The sequence below is a fragment of the Phyllostomus discolor genome, chromosome 6 (assembly GCF_004126475.2).
Source record: "Phyllostomus discolor isolate MPI-MPIP mPhyDis1 chromosome 6, mPhyDis1.pri.v3, whole genome shotgun sequence".
NCBI classification, from domain to species: domain Eukaryota; kingdom Metazoa; phylum Chordata; class Mammalia; order Chiroptera; family Phyllostomidae; genus Phyllostomus; species Phyllostomus discolor.
The window spans coordinates 90,167,807-90,188,629 of record NC_040908.2 but is presented as its reverse complement, the minus strand read 5'-3'; the positions used below and the strand labels follow the sequence as shown (position 1 = coordinate 90,188,629).

The window sequence follows — 20,823 nt, the reverse complement described above, 5'->3', positions numbered from 1 at the left end:
ATGGCCAAAAGCAGCCAGGGAATTAAGCGAGCCAATTCTCCTGGGGTTAGAGCTATTACTTTTAAATTTCATAGGTAGCTTTTCCCTCTCACAACTGATACCAACTCAGCTGCTGTTGCATAGCCACCCAAGCAGGAAAGTTTTGTGATCCTACCATTTCATTCTTCCCCTTCCCAAATAATGCTTTCACTCTGTTTCAATGAGTAGGAGTTTTCCTAGTGAATCCCACTTCTGACACCACCATGTCAGCAGTCTCAAGACCACCCAGGGTTTAGAGATTGCTAGGAATACTCATAAGATTCAGCATATAGTTGTATTCATGGCTATGATTTATTACAATGGAGGATACATAACAAGATGCCATGAAGATGCATGTGGCAAAGTCTAGGGGAAACCAGGCATCTTCTCCCAGTAGAGTCACACAGGATATACTGAACTCCTTCAGCAGATAATTGTTAAAACACATGTGGAATCTTGTCTACCGTGAAAGCTCACTAAAGACTCAATGCCTATGTTTTTTACAGGGGTTGGTTACTTAGGCCCTCTGCCTGACAGAAACCAAAATTCCAGACTCCTAGACAGAAGCAAATGTTTAATATAAATCATATTTTTTACATAGAAGTATAGGTATAGTAAGCCATTCTTACTGGGAAATGGTGAGAACTTTCCAAAAATTCAAATTCCCAGATGCCTTCTGAGGGTCAGCTTTGCAACTATGTCTTCCTAAGGATAGCTCTCTCAGACCAGCTATAATTTGTGTGTGTGTGCACTAGTGAAATACTGTATCAATGAGTTGTAAATGTGTGACTGAATAATTTATAAATAAACATTAAGCTGTTATGCTCAGTGTTTTCTCTTTATTACATAAAATAATCTAATTTCCCTAAATAATATAGAACTTGTTGCATAATATTAATTAACCTACATCTACAATTCTTGCCTTTTGATAAATTAGTACTCATTGAGAAACAGCAGTGACCTTTTAAAACTTCAAAGCATTCGTGTATGCATATATTTTTCTTAAATTATTTGATTAAATATAAGTAATGTGTTGGATGTGGTAGGGTTTGTTTATATTTTATTTTTGCCAATTTGTGTTGATGATATGATTTATCACCTAGAACAGGGGTGTTAAACTCATGTTCACCAGGGGCCATATCATCCTTGCAGTTGCCTTCAAAGGGCTGAATATACTTTTCGGACTGTATAAATGTAACTACTCCTTAACTAGGGGCAAGGAGCTCTATATTTGGCCCTTTGAAGGCAACCGTGAGGCTGATGTGGCCTCCAGTGAACATGAGTTTAGCACTCCTGACCTAGAATAATGCTTATTCTCTGTGCACCCCTGACTGGGAACAGGCATATAGTGTGATGCTATTGTTTGCTTAAAGTATTGTTATAAAGAAATAGTCAGTAACCTTATACTTGCTACAGTTAGTGGTCTCAACATATTGTCTTTAGAAACCTTGATCTCCTTGGAATTACCCAACTTTGGTTAATAGGATGTCCTTTTAGGATTTCTGTATATCTTTTCCTGCCATCAATAAAATGGTAAGACCTACATTAATTAAAACCATTCCAAACTTTAGCCTGTTTAACCATATTAATAACAGAGGTTGCTTATATCTAAGTCTGATGTATCAGTATTAAACTACATTGAGTATTGCTTCCTTTTTCTCATAATTTGTATCCTTGTTTTTTAGTAGGAGTGCTGTTGATGTTTCGGGTGGTTATAAAAGATTGTCGTGCATGTTTTGGGTTATTACTCTGGTCTTCACCCTCATAAAGTCTAGTAGTGGACACTCCCTATGTACTATCCTTTTTACCCCTCAGTATTGAAACAAAAAAAGCTCTCCTGTTTCCAAATGGCCTGAGGAGGCAGTACCTCACTCATTTGAGAATTGCTGCTTTAGATAACATGTTGTTTAGTTTGACTCTGGTGTGTGAAATTGAAGCCAGAATTAAATGATAAATTATTTTCAACTTGTGAGACCTTATTTTTTATGAAAATCCCTCTTTACTAGAAATAATTTTCAAATAGTTGTTTTTCTTATTTCTGAGTTGATTTTTATGACACCATTTTCTTCTGTTTTTATCTCACCTTTTGTCTAAAGTTTGCCTCATCTCAGTCATCTTAGCTGACTCATCCTGTGTGCCTCCAGAGTTCCATTTTTTTCCTTTTATTTTACCTGAGTTTTCATCTCCATATAAGAAGTTCAGATTATTCTGAGTAGACCTTTTAGGCTCATGAGGCCTGTATATGCCTGTCTTTTAAGTTCAATAAGTACTCCAAATTTAGAAGAATCATAAAAATCTGTTATTCATAGTCTTAAGCCCCAAATCTGTCAGCTACCATGAACCTCCTTTGTCTTTTCACTTCTTCATATCCAGTTGATTACTAGATTTCATAGATTTTTTTAAAAGGTTTTATTTATTTTATTTTTAGACAGGGGAAGTGAGGGAAGGAGAGAGGAAGAGAAACATCAATGTATGGTTGCCTCTTGTGTGCCCCCTGCTGGGGACCTGGCCTGCAACCCAGGCATGTGCCCTGACGGGGAATCAAACAGGCACCTTTGGTGCCACAGGTCAGCACTCAATCCACTGAGCCAAAGCATTCAGGGAAGTTTCATAGATTTTTAGTAAGTATCTCTTGAACTTCATTTCAGCTATCTTTTTCCCCACTGCCTTCATCTGAATAATTAAAATAGTTCTACACATCCCTACCTTCTTTGTTGTATCTCTGCATATTACTTTTCTTTTGCTGCATAACAAACTCCTCTAAAACTTAAGCAGCTCAAAACAAACAAACAAAAACATCTATTATCTTATAGTCTCTTATGGTCTAATAGCAGCTTTAATTGGGTGGTTCTGGCTCAGGGTCTCTCATGAGGTTGCAGTCAAGCTCTCAGCAAAAGATCTGTGCCTCTAATCAACTAAGGGCTGAATGATTTTTTTCCCAAGCTCACATGACTAGTGGCGGGTCTCAATTCTTCACTAGCTGCTCAGTTCCTCACCATGTGGAACCTTCCATAAGGCCATTTACAGTGTGACGGCCTTTTTTCCCCAGAGCGAGAGAGCTTCCAAGACAGAAGTCATCGTGTTTCATAACATAATTTTGGAAATGACAAACCATCACTTCTGTCATATGCTTTTGATCATACAGGCAAATGCTTATTATACACTGTAGGAGGGAACTATACACAGATATGAATAATAGGAGACAAATCATTAGGGGTCATCTTAGAGGCTGTACTTCAGAGTTAGGGGAAATAGATGATGCAACGGTTAGAAAAAAAACTCCAAAAAAATTCCAGTTTATATCATTAGTGAGGATTAAAATGAAAAAGATTACTTTGGAAATGAAATAGTCAAAATGAAGAAGAGATCTTTGAATAAAAAAATAAAAGAGCTAATAAAAAAAGACCAAATTAGTGATTTGAAAAAACCAAAGAATTTTCCCTGAATGTAGGGCAAAGATATATTATGGAAAATTAAATAAAAATTAATAATTATGGAGACTAGATCTAGAATTAGGTTAACTTCTGTTTAAAAGAGTTCCAGAAGAAGAAAACAGAAATAGAAGAGGAGAGGATAGAGTCAAAGTATAAGAAAGTTTCCCAGGGCTGAAAACTCTTATCCTTTCCCACCTATTCCTATAAGTTTTCATTTTGAAAGTACTATAAAAATATCTGGATACATCCTCATAGAATTTGAGAATTCTAAGGATAAAGAAAATAATAATGGTTCTTGCAGAGAAAAAAAGTTACCTTCAAACAAAACAGATTATCCCCACTTTTTAGTGGACAAATGGGATGCAAGAGGTTGAAGGAACATTTTCTTTAAATATTTGAAGGGAAATTATTTCAAACCTAGTATACTATACCTAGTCAAGTTTTCAATTAAGTTTAAGCCAAATGGCAGTATTTCCAGACAGTTTAGGATACAGAGGATTTAAAGATTCTGCAGAAATGAGACATATCTTTTTGTCCACCATTGCCAATATCAGCCATTAAACAAATTGAGCTTTATTAAATTAAACAGAAAGAGGTTCTTTTGAACTAGGAATCCTGACCATGAGGTGAATATACATTATCCATCCAAAAATACAAAAAGTATAAATCAAAACACTTTTTAGATGATAAAAATTGTCCCACAGAAACCAACTATGAAATCAAAGAACACAAACACAAAAGTCCAAACAGAATTTAATATCCTTAGACAGCCATTTTGGGTTAAAAATCTCAAATCCAAAATTCAAATGCTGAAAAATCAAGAAAGTAAGAGGGAAATGTAGGAAACAAATAGAAAAAGACAAACTCCTGTCACAAATCAGTCATCTCAGCATATGAAAGAAAAGACGTAAAGAGAATCTTTCCACGGGGGTGGGCGGGGCAGGGAAAAGCAGGACGACTGTAAAAGAACAACAATAATAAAAATAAAAGAGTGAGAATATCTTTCCAAAACAAACTAGAAAATTAAAAAGATTATTCTTTATTCCAGTGAAGGTAATCTGTAAATATATGTACTAGCAGTAAACATCCTAGTATTGATAGATTGGAAGCATTCCATTTAAAATTGGGAATAAGACAAAGTATATGTACACTTTATTTCAATTTTTTCTAGGTGTAGAAATTTTTTGCCATAGAATTACAAGTAGTATACTTCTCTTGTATATGTGGTTATATTCATTTTTCATCCCTAATCCCATGTATTTTTCTTTTATCTGGCTTTTAAGGAATTGATGGCTTTATAGGTTTTTTCGAATTACTAAGTTATAAAAACTACTTTGATACATCCTATCAAAACTTGTTGGATCTACCTAAGCAGTGCTTAACTGGTAAGGTGTTTATGGCTTATAAGGCATATATTTGGGGGGGGGGAGGTGAAAAATTCGTGATCTAAACTTTTTTTGCAAGAGATGATGGGAAAAAACAGCAAATTAAAGATAAAGAAAGGAAAAGAAAGGAAAGACAAAAGCCAAAATTAATGAAACACAAAATAATTGTACATTAGAGAAGAAAAAAGACAAAAATTAACCCTGGCTGGTGTGGCACAGTGGATTCTGTGCCAGTTTGATTCCCAGTCAGAGCACATGCCTGGGTCGTGGGCCAGGTTTCCAGTTGAAAGCATGTGAGAAGCAACCAATCGATGTTTCTCTTGCACATCAATATTTCTCTCCCTCTCTTTCTCTCTTCCCCTCTCCCTAAAAATAAATTAAAAAAAGAAAAAAGACAAAAACTAGGTCTTTGGAAAAAATAATATTCCATTTTTGTTCATTATCAGATTATCATTTGCTTCTTTATTTTTTTCTGGTTTCTTCAATTTTTTTCTTTTTCTGGGGTCTTAGTTTTTGTTGAATTCTTAGTTTCTTTATTATTTTTATATTTTCTTTAAAATGAAAGCATTAGAAGCTGTATTTTTTTCTTGATACGGCTTTTATTATAGCTTTTGTGCTATGAAGTATTTTCTCCTTTTTTGCTTTCTATTTTTTTAACTATTTTTATTGATTATGCGATTACATAGTTTTTCCCCTTTATCCCCCTTCTGTCCTGCAACCACCAACTCTCCGTCATTCTTCCCCTTTAGTTCATGTTTATGGGTTGTACATGTATGTAAGTTCTTTGAATTCTGTTTCCTATACCATTTTTGACCTCTCTCTGTCTATTTTATGCCTACCAGTTATGCTTCTTCTCTGTACCTTTTCCTCCCCTTCCCCTCCCCATTGAAAACCCTCCATGTGATGTCCATTTCTCTGATTCTGTTCCTGTTCTAGTTGTTTGCTTAATTTTGTTTTCATTGTTTTTCATTTTTCTAGGTTTGGTTGTTGATAGTTGTGAGTTTGTTGTCATTTTACTGTTCATAGTTTTGGTCATCTACTTTTTCCTAAATAAGTCCCTTTAACATTTCATAAAATAAGGGCTTGGTGATGATGAACTCCTTTAACTTGACCTTATCTGAGAAACACTTTATCTGCCCTTCCATTCTAAACGAAAGCTTTGCTGGATAGAGCAATCTTGGATGGAGGTCCTTGCCTTTCATGACTTGGAATACTTCTTTCCAGCCCCTTCTTGCCTGCAAGGTCTCTTTTGAGAGATCAGCTGACATTCTGATGGGAACTCCTTTGTAGGTAACTGTCCCCTTTCCTCTTGCTGTTTTTAAGATTCTCTCCTTATCTTTAATCTTAGGTAACTTAATTATGATGTGCCTTCGTATGTTTCTTGGATTCAATTTCTTTGGGACTCTCAGAGCTTCCTGGAAGTCTGTTTCCCTCGCCAGATTGGGGAAGTTCTCCTTCATTATGTTTTCAAATAAGTTTTCAATTTCTTGCTCTTCCTCTTCTTCCTCATAGTGAGACTCCCTATGATTTGGATGTTGGAACATTTAAAGTTGTCTCGGAGGTTCCTAAACCTTTCCTCCTTTTTTTTTGAATTCTTGTTTCTTCATTCTGTTCCAGTTGGATGTTTATTTCCTCCTTTTGTTCCAAATTGTTGATTTGAGTCCTGGTTTCCTTCCTGTCACTGTTGGTTCCCTGAATATTTTTCTTTATTTCACTTTGGGTAGCTTTCATTTGTTCTTTTATTTTTTGACCAAGCTCAATCAGTTCTGTGAGCATTTTGATTACCAGGACTTTAAATTCTCCATCAGATATGTTGGCTATGTCCTCATTGCTTAGCTCTCTTTCTGTAGTTTTGCTTTGTTCTTTCATTTGGGCCTATTTCTTTATCTTGGCACACCTAATAAGTTATAAGGGGGCGGGGCCTCAGGTATTCAACTGGGCAGGGCAACCCTCCTTGTTGTACTGTGGCGCTGACTGTGGGGGAGGGGCCAGAGAGGGAACAATGCAGTTTGCCTGCTGGTCTCTAGTGCGCTTTCCACGAACTCCGTGTGAGACTGGCAGTTTCTCACACCTCAGCAACCCCTGCCATAGTTCACAGTCAGCTCTGAGTCTGAGTTTCTCATTTAGCCAGCCCTGACTAACCCAGCCAACTCTGCTCTCATGGTCTACTGCCTGGCCGGGTTCTGTCAGCTGGACCCACCTGCACGGTCCCTCGCCTTGATGCGAGTTCTGTCCATCTGCCTGTCTTACTGGTCTGGTTGGTCTGGTTGGCTGTTTCTTTAATTCCTTGATTGTTGGAGTTCCATGCAGTTTGATTTTCTGGTACTTCTGGTTGTTTATTGATTTTAGATTGGTTGTTATCCTCCTTTTGGTTGTGCAAGGAAGCAAAGGGTTTCTACCTACGCCTCCATCTTGTCCAGAACTTGGAAACTTTTTTCCCCTTTTTTTTGCTTTCTTGGTCATAATTTTTTTTCGTAATTTAATCCATGTGTTACATAGGAATTTAATTTCTAAATAGTGAAGTTTTTGAGTCACATATATTTATGGATTATGATCACAGAACTAGCTTATAAAAATATCTTTTAAAAATTTTGTATGTGTGCATGTGTTCTTAGAAAAAAATTATCTGTCTGAGAGATAAGAAAGATCTTGTCATGAATATCTAATAAGTCATATTGATTAATTGTGTTCTTAAATTCTTCTGTGTCCTTAATTTTTTTTCTCCTAGATTTTCAAATGTTGAGAGATTTCGTGATAGTCACTGAGAAACAATTGATTTGCCAAGCCATACTCATTCCCAGTTTTCTCTGCCTTGTGTGCCTTCCACGTTAGAGGTTAGGTAATTTATTCACTTCTTTGACCTCCCCTCTTGCCAGGGTGGCCATGTGACACAGTTATGGCAAATAGTTCTACAGGAAGGCTTGTAGGAAAGGTTTTGCTTTCCAGATGAGTTAAGTTAATGTGTCTGGCACTGTCTTCGCCTTCCCCCTTTAATAGTCACATTGATGAGAAGCTAACATGTTAAGATGACAGAGTGGAGATAGAAAGATCCTGGTGAGGGTCTAAGCAAACAACAACAGTCACCTATGTCTAGACTTCTTGTTACATAAGAAAAAACCTAATAATCCAAGACAGCGATTTTCAACCTTTTTCATCTCATGGCACACATAAACTAATTACTAAAATTTTGCGGCACACCAGACATATATTTTTTGCCTATCCGACAAAAATTATATATGTATAATTTTGATTCATTCACTCTGGACAGCTATTGGTTGTATTGGCTGTTGTCATTTTTTTTTTTTTCATTTGACAGTCTAAAGGGAAAGAAATCCGTGCCCTTGGCTAAATAGTCATGTATTGCATTTTTTAAAAATTCTTGCAGCACACCAGTGTGCCTGCTGTGGCACAATGCTTGAAAATTGCTGATTAAGCCACTGTTGATTGAGTTAAATGTTATTTTCAGCTGAGTGCATCTTAACTGAAATAAGGATGTGTTAAAGTATTCGTGTATCTATATCAAGTTTTTATATATGTAATTATTTTTGTTTTATATTTTGATATATATTTTCTTGTATAAATAGATGGACATATTTATCTATTCATAAAATTTTTATTCCACTTATATGAACTTAGTACACATTTCTTAACAATCATTCTTAGATCGTTCACGAAAATTTCATAAGACATTAAATAAAGCTAGTGATCATCTCAAGTTATTTCCCTGTTAACTATTTTACAGCATATGCATGTTAGGCAAGTATAAAAAAAAATCAAGCCCCGGCTGGCATAGCTCAGTGGATTGAGCGCGGGCTGGGAACCAAAGTGTCCCAGGTTCGATTCCCAGCCAGGGTACATTCCTGGGTTGCAGGCCATAACCCCCAGCAACCGCACATTGATGTTTCTCTCCCTCCCTCTCCCTCTCCCTCTCTCTCTCTCTCCCCCTCCCCGCCTTCACTCCCTAAAAATAAATAAATAAAATATTAAAAAAAAAAAGTTATTAAAAAAAAATCACACAAAAGCAGAAAAAAAACTTAAATATATGGGTTTTTTCCCTTTGTTTTACTGCTGTGTTTGATATACATAAAGTAATGGATATCAAGCAATTCATTTTACTGCATCTTGTACATTTGTTCTTGGGTTGCCAAAAACATTAAAATACAAATACAGTGAGTTTGGCAAAAATAATCGAAACAAACAGGAGGTAACTTTACAAATAATAGAATGTGAACCGTTTCTGCCCTTATCTGGAGTACATTGGGTCACAACTAAAGGAGCGCTTTCTGGAGCTGTAGTCAAAGGTGTGCACATTGAGATGAGTATTCCACATGTACACATGTGATTCAAAGTGTACTCATCTGTGGGATATCCACTTCTATCCTTTAAGTGCTCTGGAACTTAAATGCCCACAACAACTCCACCTGTGACTGGAAACAATTATCTCCTTTATACCCCACTGGGACAAATAATATGCAGGTAGTTTCCTTTGCTTAGACATGAAACGGTTTTACTTTAATTTTTTTCATGTCTAATTTTTATTCTGAAATGTAAAGCTTTTCTGCATTAAAGTAGTTGGCATACAATATTATATTAGTTTCAAGTATAGAACATAGTGAGATTTCACATTTATTACCTTACAAAATGATCACCATGAAAAGTCCACTGTCCACCTGTCACCATACAAAGTTATTGTGATATAATTAATATTCTCTAAGTTGTACTTTGCAACCTCATAACTTATAAGTTTATATTATAAGTTATCTTAATCCCCTTAACCTTTTTGCCCATACTCCTGCTGCCCAACCCTTTGGCAGTTACTGAGGGTTTTTTTTTGTGGGGTTTTTTTGTTTGTTTGTTTTTGTACCTATGAGTTGGTTTGTTTTCTTTGTTCATTTAAAAAAAATTTTAGGTTCCACACCTAGGTGAAATGATAGAGTATTTGTCTTTCTCTGACTTAATTTTACTTAGCATAATACCCTCTAGGTCTATTCATGTTGTCATAAATGACAAGATCTATTTGTTTTCCATGGCTGAGTAGTTCCCAGTGTGTTATACACACATCCACTTCTTTATCCATTCATCTAGTGATGAACACCTAGGTTGCTTCAATAACTTGGCTACTGCATTATTAGCATGCTATCTTTGTATGAGTCTTCCCTTAATTTATCAAGTTCAGCAAAGGCTTCATCAAAAGCTTTCTTTGCAAGAAAGCAAGCTTTCTCCAGGGAGTGCAGAATCTCATGATAGAACACAGAGAAGTTAAGGGCTAGACCCAGCCTGATAGGATGTGTTGGTTGCATCTTGGTATACTTGTGACTGATCCACAATCACTTTCTTGTCATCACCAGCAGCAACCTCAGCCAAGTAACGATAGTAGTTTCCATTCCTTTTCAGATGAAGACTTTGCTCTCTGTTTGTGAAGCATTGGGGATCAAGAACTTTTCCAAGAGAAATAAATACATCATTGCAGATATCTCTTAGCTTGGTCTCAATTTCTCTCTGTATTCTCAAGTCATCTCCTGTTTCTTCTCAGTATCTCTCATTTTTTGATCAATGCTTCTTGAGATGACCCTCCAAGATGACCTATGGATTCCTACAACATTTTTAGAAGCATCTAAGAAAAGATTCCTCTCCCCTTTGGATAATTCAGGTCCTTACTCAGTTAGAGACTTCAGGCAGGCTGCCATGTCATCATTTCACTCAACCTGCTCAGTTTGGCCTTCTGCACTAGGTAGCTAATTTTTATCCATGACTGGATGTTCTGTGTCCAGGTGGCTATGGACTGACAGGGGCTCAGCAGTCTCTAGACAGACATATGTTCATAAATAATGCTTTTTATCATTATATACATGATGTTTCTTCTAGTTCTTTTAACCATAAATTCCCTTTTGGATGATAGTAATATTGTCATGCTGCTTTCTTTTGGTTTGTGTTTGCCTAGTATCTCTTAAAACACAGTCAGTTTTAAAAAAAACTTGGTAAAATGTACATTACATAAAAAATTACTATTTTATCCACTTTAAAGTGTGCAGTTCAGTGACATCGAGTACATTCACAATGTTGTGCAAACATAACAACATGTGTATCGTAGTGGCTTGGTAGCTCAGTTGTTCAGAGTGTTGTCCTGATACACTAAAGTTGCAGGTTCCATTCCGTCAGACATATACAAGAATCAACCAATGAATGCATAAATAAGGGGGGCAGCAAATCAGTGTTTCTCTCTCTCCCTCTCCCCCTCGCCCCCTCTCCCTCTCAAATCAATACATTAGCCCCGACTGGTGTGGCTCAGTGAATTGGGCCTGCAAACCAGGGAGTCGCCGGTTTAATTCCCAGTCTAGGGCACATGCCTGGGTTGCAAGCCAGGTCCCCAGTGGGGGGAGTGTGATAGGCAACCACACATTGATGTTTCTCTACCTCTCTTTCTCCCTCCCTTGCCCTATCTAAAAATAAATCATTTTTTAAAAAATCAATAAATTAAAATTTTTTTTTAAAAAGCTAAAAAATATCTTCATTATTAGAACTTCTTAATTATTTCAAGCAAAAGCTCTATACCCATTAAACAGTAGTTCCCAGTACCCACCTTCCCCAGCCCTTGGTATCACCATGCAATTTTTAGTTTGTATAAATTTGCTTATTCTAATTGTCTCACGTAAGTGGAATCATATAACGTTTGCCCTTTTGAAAAGCATACTGTTTTCTAATGGGATAATTTATTCAGTTGATGGTTAATGTTATAACTGATATTATTATTTGTAATGCTTCTGTAAATTATCACTTATTAGATACTATTTTTTCCTTATTTTTGTTAATTTGAAATGTCACTTGCGTTAGTGATTACTTTTCTGTTTCTCACTCTCAGTCAAAGGCATATAGTATTACTATTAATTAAAAGCAAAATATCACCCTGGCCAGAGGCTCAGTTGGTTGGAGCATTGTCCTGTGCACCAAAAGGTTGCAGGTTTGATTCCTGGTTAGGGTACATACCTGGGTTATGGATTCGATCACCGCACTGGGAACATATGGAGGGCAACTGATCAGTGTTTTTCACATCAGTGTTTCTCTAACCTACTGAACCACACTGGCCAGGGCAGCATGTCCCTTTTAAAATGCAGTTTGGTAATATATTCCAAAAGAGTGTTTTCTTATTGATTCAGACTTAATTTCATATGTATAAATTGTTTGCTATTGCTTCTTCCCTTTTACATTGAAGTGTCATTTGATATAACAGTTATAATATGTTATGTATGTAAAGGAGAACACATAAACTTATAAGTAAATATCAGAAGCAGTGTTGAATGAAAAATTATTTGAAAATATTTCTATTTAGTAAATTTTCTTTTTTACTTTCTTTTTAATTATATTTTATTGATTATGCTATTACAGTTGTCCCTTTTGCCTCCACCCACCCTGTGCACCCCCTCTCTCAGGCAATCCCCACACCATTGTTCATGTCCATGGGTCATGCGTATAAGTTCTCTGGCTACACCATTTTCTATATTGTGTTTTACATCCCCATGGCTATTCTGTCAGTACCTATTTGTACTTCTTAATCCCCTCATACGTTCACCCATTCCCCCACACTCCCCTCCTATCAGGCAACCATCAAAACACTCTCTGTATCCATGATTCTGTCTCTGTTCATCTTGTTTGCTTAGTTTGTTTTTTAGATTCAGTTGTTGATAGAGTTGTATTTATTGCCAATTTATTGTGCATAGTTTTGATCTTTTTTTTAAATAAGCCCCTTTAACATTTCATATGATAATGGTTTCGTGATGATGAATTCCTTTAGTATTTTCTTGTCTGGGAAGCTGTTTATCTGCCCTTCAGTTCTAAATGATAACTTTTCTGGGTAGAGAAATCTTAGCTGTAGGTCTCTACTTTTCATGACCTTGATATTTCTTGCCAGTCCCTTTCAGCCTGCAAATTTCTTTTGAGAAATCAGCTGACAGTCTTATAGGAACTCCCCTGTAGGTAACTGACTGCTTTTCTCTTGCTGCTTTTAAGATTCTCTTTTTATCTTTAACCTTTGGCATTTTAATTAAGATGTGTCTTGGAGTGGGCCTCTTTGTGTCCATCTTGTTTGGGACTCTGTGCTTCCTGGACTTGCATGTCTATGTCCTTCACCAAATTAGGGAAGTTTTCTTACACTACTTTTTCAGGTATATTTCCAATTTCTTGCTCTTTCTCTTCTCCTTCTGGCACCCATATGATGTGAATGTTGGGCGGCTTGAAGTTGTCCTGGAGGCTCTTTACACTGTTCTTGTTTTTTTTGGATTCATTTTTTTCCTTGTTGTTCTGATTGGTTGTTTTTTGCTTCCTTATCTTCCTAATTATTGATTTGATTCTTGGCTTCATCCACTTGACTGTTGTTTCCCTGTAAATCATTCTTTATTTTAATTAGTGTATCCTCCATTTTTTTTTAAGATCTTATTTTTATTTATTTTTAGAGAGGGGAGGGAGGGAGAGAGAGACAGACAGACAGACAGACAGACACATCAATGTGCGGTTGCTGGGGGTCATGGCCTGCAACCCAGGCATGTACCCTGACTGGGAATCGAACCTGTGACATTTTGGTTCACAGCCTGCACTTAATCCACTGAGCTACACCAGCCAGGGCTGTATCCTTCATTTTTGACTGAATCTTTTTTATGCTCTTGAGGTCCTCACTAAGTTTCTTGAGCATCCTTACAACAAGTGTTTTGAACTCTGTATATGATACATTGCTTATCTCCTTTTTGTTTAGTTCTTTCTCTAGAGTTTTGATCTCTTCTTTCATTTGGTCCATGTTCCTTTGTCTCCTTATTTTGGTAGCCTTTTTGTGTTTGTTTCTATTTATTAGGTAGAGCCACTATGATTCCCTGTCTGGGTAATGTGGCCTAATGTAATAGATGTTTTGTAAGGTCCAGTGGCATAGCGCCTTCTATTGCCCTAGTGGGGTACTTGAGGTGTACCCTTCGTGTGAGCTGTGTACACCTTCCTCTTGTATTTGAGCCTGATTACTGTTGGCAGGTCAATGGAAAGGATTTACTCAAGCCAGTCAGTTGCAAGGACTGGCTGTGACCACTGGCCACCAACCTCTGCCCTCCATAGAGGATCAGCTGTGCGGGGGCAGGGTGGTGATGCTCCAGTGTGGTCTGCATCTGTCCACTGGGTGCATGGGATTTCAAGTTTCCTGGGTGGTGTGGGCCAAAGCCACTTCCTTTGTTCTGCCTGGAGCCGTCTTGCATGAGCTATAAAGCAATCTGAGATGGCTACTACTTGTGCTGGGTTTGGAGCAGGCAAAGCCAAGCTGTGAATCTAGGCTTGCTGCTGCTAGTGCTGGACCTGGGGCCACTTAGCAAATGTATGGGGGCTAGAGGCTGTTGCTTGTTTGATAGGATTTAGGAAGTTGTGAAGCATGAGCCAAGACCAGCCATTTGTATGGAAAAGTCACAGTTAATAGTTTGGGTGGGCCAGTAAGTTGGGTGCTAAGGAAGGATCTCTAGGGCAGGGCAAACAGTGTTAGCCAGGTTAATGGAGTCTCAGATATGGCAACCACCTGCCATCTCTATGGCTCTGGAGGGAAAGCTCTGAAAAGGGACAATGGCCCTGCCTGCCTTTCTGTCTGGGAGAAAGCTGCCCTCAGCTCCTGCCTTGATGCCTGACACTTCAGTTCCTCTGTGTATGCTGCTTATGCCTTTGAAGCTGCTACCCCAGTGCTGGAGCTCAGAGGGAGTGAATCTGTGTTAGTCCATGTATGGGTTCTTTAAGGGGAAATGCTTGGCACTCCAAGAGTTTCTTCCCTTGACTCAAACCCCACTCTTTTTTGCAGGCTGAAGTTATGGGGACTTACCTTCCTGGCACTGGATCCCTGGGCTGGGGGGCCTGGTGCCAGTCTGGGACTCCTTGCTTCTGATTTATCCACCACATGTGATGCGGGACCAGCCTGTTCTGCATCTCCTCCCCTCCTGCCAGTCTGCATGGATGTGGTTTCTTTAATTCTCTAGTTGTCAGATTCCCATTCAACTCAATTTGGTCAATGCTGACTGTTCTGAGTGATAGTTCTATATTTTAGTTGTAATTTTGATGTGGTTATATGAGGAGGCAAGCTGTGTTTACCTATGCCTCCATCTTGACTGGAAGTAGCTAGTAACATTTCTATAAAGTTTAGAAATCCTTATAGCATGTTGTAAAATTTGGGATAAAATCAGGTTTGGTTACTTCTAGGGAAGGATGTAGTAGAATTAGGGACTAGAGCATGGAGGACTTTAAGGGTATAATTATAGTTATATAGCATTCCTCCTATATAATATGTTCCTCAAAATGGGTATGAAAATGGGCCAGGATACTTGACACATTCTATTGTGTAAGTAGTATTGTGTTTTGAATAAGTTAAGAGTATATTGAGGACATTCTTTGTGATATAGCAACACATGAATACCTGGAGTTGAGAACAGGGAACTAGAAAAGGTATATTAAGTTATCAAGTTTGATTCTTTCTTGGGTAAGATTTTTGGGTAGATACTGTACCCCACATCCTTCACCACACCGTTCCCTCTTGCCTTATGAGGTGCAAGTCACATTTGAGCCATTCTGACACGTACCCAGCAGTGGTTTGAATACACAGGGATACTAAGGTAGTCTTATTTCAGGGAGGCCTGGGTCTCCTCTGACTAGTGAGTTTTGCTCCACAATTCTCCAAGCTTTATCAGACTTAGAACTACATTTGTGGTCTAATATTCTTGTTACATAACCTTCCTTTCTGTTCTTCCCTGTAGGGATATAGGGGTGTCCAACCCATGACCCAGGATGGCTGTGAATATCACTCAACACAAAATCATAAATTTATCGTAAAAAACATTGAGATTTTTTTGGTGGTTTTGTGTCACAGTGTATTTAATGTGTGGCCCAGAGATGCCATAACATTAGACACTCCAGTAGACTATCGTTGTAGGCTTATCCTTTGCTCAACTTCCTGTAGTTCACCTCCAGTTTTCTTTCACAGGCATTTCCATGAGTAAATCTCTTGCTCTTCTAATCCCATGTGCTTTTTGGAAAACCTAAATGAACACAAGTCAGTTTTGTAAAGTGCCTGGCACATTATAAGCAGTCAATTAATATTGGTTTTTGTTATAATAAACAAGAGATGATGGTTATTTTTGATTATGCTGATGGTGATGGATGGAAATATCCAAATTGGAGTGGCATTTATGCATTAGGTACAGTAGGACTGTGAGTGAATGTAGGGGATAAAATAAGGTTAGTTTGCCTAATTTCTTGCTTATCACTCAGCACTTCACACGCTAACTGCATTGATTTGTTTATAGTTTACTGCAAACACCATAGTAATCCACAGTTCTTTATATTGTTTCTTCATAAAATATTCTTCCACTGCCCTCTTACACCTTGTGTTTTATGCATAGTAATAGTTGTAAACATATTGAATTATAATCAGTCTATTTTTGTGTGAGTTTCTTCTTTCTAACTGTAGATTCCTTTAGTTGTCAACTGAGATTGCAGCCATATTATAGGGTCACTTAACTATTCTGTACTTTATTTAAAGAGAAATGGAAAACCACTGGAGGATTTTAATAATAGAGGTAATATGATATGATATTTTAGTTTTATAAAGATTACTTTGGCTATAGTTTGTTGGATGGATTGGAGGACTGCAAGAGTAAATTTGGGGCCCTGGCTGGCGTAACTCAGTGGATTGAGCACAGGCTGTGAACCAAAGTGTCGCAGGTTCGATTCCCAGTCAGGGCATATGCTTGGGTTGCAGGCCACAGCCCCCAGCAACCCCGAATTGATATTTCTCTCTCTTTCTCTTTCTCCCTCCCTTCCCTCTCTAAAAATAAATAAATAAAATCTTTAAAAAAAAGAGTAAATTTGGGGAAATGGTTGGTCTGGGCTCTGGAGCCCAATTGCTTGGTTCCACCACATACTAGCTGTGTAATCTTGGGAATGTTCCTTATGCTTTCTTTGCCTCAGTTTCCACATCTATAAAATGGCAATAAAAACAGTACTCCTTCAGAGCTGCTGGGAAGAATAAATGAATTAAAACAGCTTACGCTAGAATTTGGCACGTATTAAACTGTCAGATGTTACCTATTATGTTATTATTTAACAAATATTTGTGTGCTTACTGCACCCTAGGCACTGGGCTAGATACTACTGTTAAGCTGAATTTAATTAACAATTGACAAATACAAATTCAAATTAATATGCAAACTTTTGGGTTATAATGTTCCTAAGAATATGAATATAAAACAAACTATTTGGCCATTGATATGATACAGTTTTGGAACTTTTGGAGATGTTTTATTTAGACTTCTTCGACAGTTTTTATAGCTGGGACTCGAGAAGGTACTGAATAAGTCACTGGGGGAGCATTTATTGACTAGAAGAATGCTCAGTATAAGACTACCTTTTGTTATGTTTTCCTGCTCTACAACTTGGTAAATAAGAAATTAATTTTGTGAATATGTATTAATATTAAATATATGTCTGTAATGAATGTCCTTGGGGTAAAATATGTCAACTTTATAAATTTAGAGTTTTTGTCTACCAGTTTATAAGGGCTTTTTGTTGTTATTTATGTCTTTTTAAATAAAGGAGACTGTAGTAATTAGTGTGTAAATGTAATGAATATATGGCGAAGGTAGGAGATTTGCTATAATGAGAATTAAATTACTGTTTTTTCTAAAAGATAGACTAGTGTACATGTATTGTGTTACAGAATTAAAAGGGCCCTGACTGGTGTGGCTCAGTGGGTTGGGCATTGTCCTGCAAACCAAAAGGCCTCGGGTTCGATTCCTGGATAGGGCACATGCCTGGGTTGTGGGCCAGGTTCCCATTTAGAGAGGTGTGAAAGGCAATCAGTCAGTGTTTCTCTTGCACATTGATGTTCCTCTCCCTTTCTCCCTTGCTTCCCCTCTCTCTAAAAATAAATAACATTTTAAAAAAGAATTAAGGAATTTATACTCATTTTCAAAGAAAATATTAATAGTTGGCCAAAAAGTTCATTCTTTTTTTTTTTTTTCTATAAAATGACTCTAATAGTGCTTTGTTGTCTTTAACTTCATTTGAAACACTTTTGGTGGATTGTGACAGCTGTTATATCAGTGTGCATTTAAAAACAGTGTAATCAAAATTGGTACTCATTTCGTAGTCAGAACTGGTAAAATTTTTGTGTAGTCATTTTAATATTGAAGATAGAAAATAAGCAACATTTTCAGCATATTATGCTTTAATATTTCAAGAAATGAAGAAACTCAACTGAAATGGAAAAATAAAAAAGATTTGCACAGTGTATGAAGAAGGTGCTGTGACTGATCAAATGTGTCAAAAGTGGTTTCCAAAGTTTCTTGCTGGTAGTATCTTGCTGGATGGTGCTCCATGGTTGTGTAGACCAGTTGAAGTTGATAGCAATCAAATCAAGACATTAATTGAGAACAATCAATGTTATATCATACAGTAGATAGCCAACATTGCCAGAATACCCAATTCAAGTGTAGAAAATCAGTTGCAACATCTTGGTCATATTAATTGCTTTGATGTTTGGGTTCCACATAAGTTAAGCAGAAATAAAAAACCTTAATCGTATTTCCACCTTCGATTCTCTATTTAAATCTAATGAAAATGTCCTATTTTTAAAACAAACTGTAACGGGTGATGAAAAGTGGATACTTTACAATAATATGGAATGGAAGAGCTTGTGGAGCAAGCAAAGTGAACCACCACCACGCACACCAGAGGCCAGTCTTCATCCAAAGAAGTTGATGTGTGTGTGGTGGGATTCGAAGGGAATCCTCTACTATGAGCTCCTTCTGAAAAACCAAATGATTAATTCCATCAATTACTCCTCCCAATTAGACCATTTAGAAGCACTCGATGGAAAGTGTCTGGAAGTAGTCAACAGAAGATGCATAATCTTCCATCAGGATAACACAAGACAGCATGTTTCTTTGATGACCAGGCAAAAACTGTTATAGCTTGGCTGGGAAGCTCTGATTCATCCACCGTATTCACCAGACATTGCACCTGTGGATTTCCATTTATATCAGTCCTTATAAAATTGTCTTAATGGAAAATATTTCAATTCCCTTAAAGACTGTAAAAGGTACCTGGAACAGGTCTTTGCTCAAAAAGATAAAAAGTTTTGGGGATATGGAATTATGAAGTTGCCTGAAAGATGGCCGAAGGTAGTGGAACAAAACAGTGAATATGCTATTCAATAAAGTTATTGGTGAAAATGAAAAATGTGTCTTTTATTTTTACTTTAAAACCAAATGAGCTTTTTGTTCACTTTGGGGAGGGGGAGTAGGAAGTAGTATACTTTTATAATTAAAAATATTATATACAGTAAGTAGCAGAGATTTAAAGAAAACAATGAGTGACAAATAACTATATAAATGAATGTGTGAAACAACTTAACAAAAAATGCTTGGTTCATGTGAATGGATTTAAGCACCTTTAGCTTGGTCTAGCATGGTCCATGGAACCTGTATTAAAACAGAACTTAACAAAAGTTTTATCTTTGTTCTTGTCCCAGTGTTAATGTTTGTTTACCTGCTTTATTTTTATAGGGATGTGCATGCAGTCTGTCTCTGGGATGATAAAGGTCCAGCAAAAATTCATCAGGCTTTAAAAGAAGATATTCTTGAGTTTATTAAGCAAGCACAGGCAGTAAGTTTTGTATTTTTATATTAAGCTTGTTTTAAGGTTTAATCAAGGAATATTATAAGAAATATTTTAAATGTAGAACTTCCTAAAGTAATTTTAAGTGTCACATTGACTTTTGATATATTGTTAAAAAAAATTTGTAATGAAATGATTGTCATTTGTTTTCCCCCCTCAGTGACACTTCTTTCAAGAGAGTACACTATTATCCTCAATTAAAAGGTGTTATATACAACAAATGAAAAAACAAATTTATAGACATAGACAACAGTATGGTGGTTACCAGAGGGAAAGGGGCTGGGGGAAGGTTAAAGAGGTAAACTTTATATAAAGGTTACTAACCAATTTAACTTAAATAAATTAAATTATTAAAAAAGCAAAGAAAAAATATACAAAGAAATTCAGTTTTTTCGATGTTCCCACTACCATTTATTTTTGGCCATATGTCAGCCAACATAAACCTTTTTTTTTTCTTACAACTAATACCTCTTTACAAGCTGACAGTAATTTCCTTCAAGTTCCATTCATATTGTTCCAAATGGCAAGACATTTTTTATAGCTGAATAATATTTCAACTATATATTCTTTATCCATTCATCTGTCTAGAAACTTTTAAGTTTTTTCCATAACTTGCCTGTTGTAAATAATATTGCAATGAAAATGGGGGATACATTCAGTTTTCCTTCGTTATCTGCAGGGGTTGGTCCAAGGTACCCACCAGCAGATGCCTACGTCCATGGATGCTCAGTCCCTTAGTCAGCCTTCTGTATCTGCACATGCAGAGCCCACAGATGTGGAGGGCCAACTGTAGTTTTTCAAATTAGTGTTTTTATTTTCTTTGGGAAGATAGCCAGAAGTGGAATTTCTGAATCATATGGTAGTTCTATATTTAATTTTTTCAGGAACCCCCAAACTATTTTTCATAGTGGCTGCAACAGCTTAAATTCCTGCCAACATTTCTTATCTTTTTGATAGTAGCCATTCTACCAGGTATTAAGTAGTATCTCATTGTGGTTTGGATTTGCATGTCCCTGATTAATGGTAATGAGCATCTTTCCATGTATCTGTTGCTCATCTGTATGTCTTCTTTGGAAAAAGGTCCAGTCAGATCCTCTGCCCATTTTTAATTTTTTTTTTTTTTTGCAGTGGAGTTGTATGAGGTTTTTGTTTGTTTGTTTGTTTGTTTCTTAATTTATTTTGGATGTTGACCCTTTTCAGGTATGACTTGCAAATATTTTCTCTCATTCAGTAGATTGCCTTTTTATTTTGTTGCTTTTTTTTTGATGTATAGAAGCTTTTTAGTTTGATGTAGTCTTACTTGTTTA

At 36.8% G+C, this 20,823-nt stretch overlaps 1 protein-coding gene and 1 pseudogene across 1 annotated transcript in view; one reads left to right on the top strand and one right to left on the bottom strand.

Moving 5' to 3' along the window:
• Positions 1-20,823, top strand: part of CUL5 (cullin 5) — a 107,150-nt gene that overhangs the window by 28,876 nt on the left and 57,451 nt on the right. Inside the window, exon 3 of the mRNA XM_028514489.1 lies at positions 19,405-19,504. Within this exon, the coding sequence (XP_028370290.1) occupies positions 19,405-19,504 (100 nt within the window). The remainder of the gene's footprint in view (positions 1-19,404; positions 19,505-20,823) is intronic.
• On the bottom strand, positions 9,897-10,524 carry LOC114498539 (annotated as a pseudogene).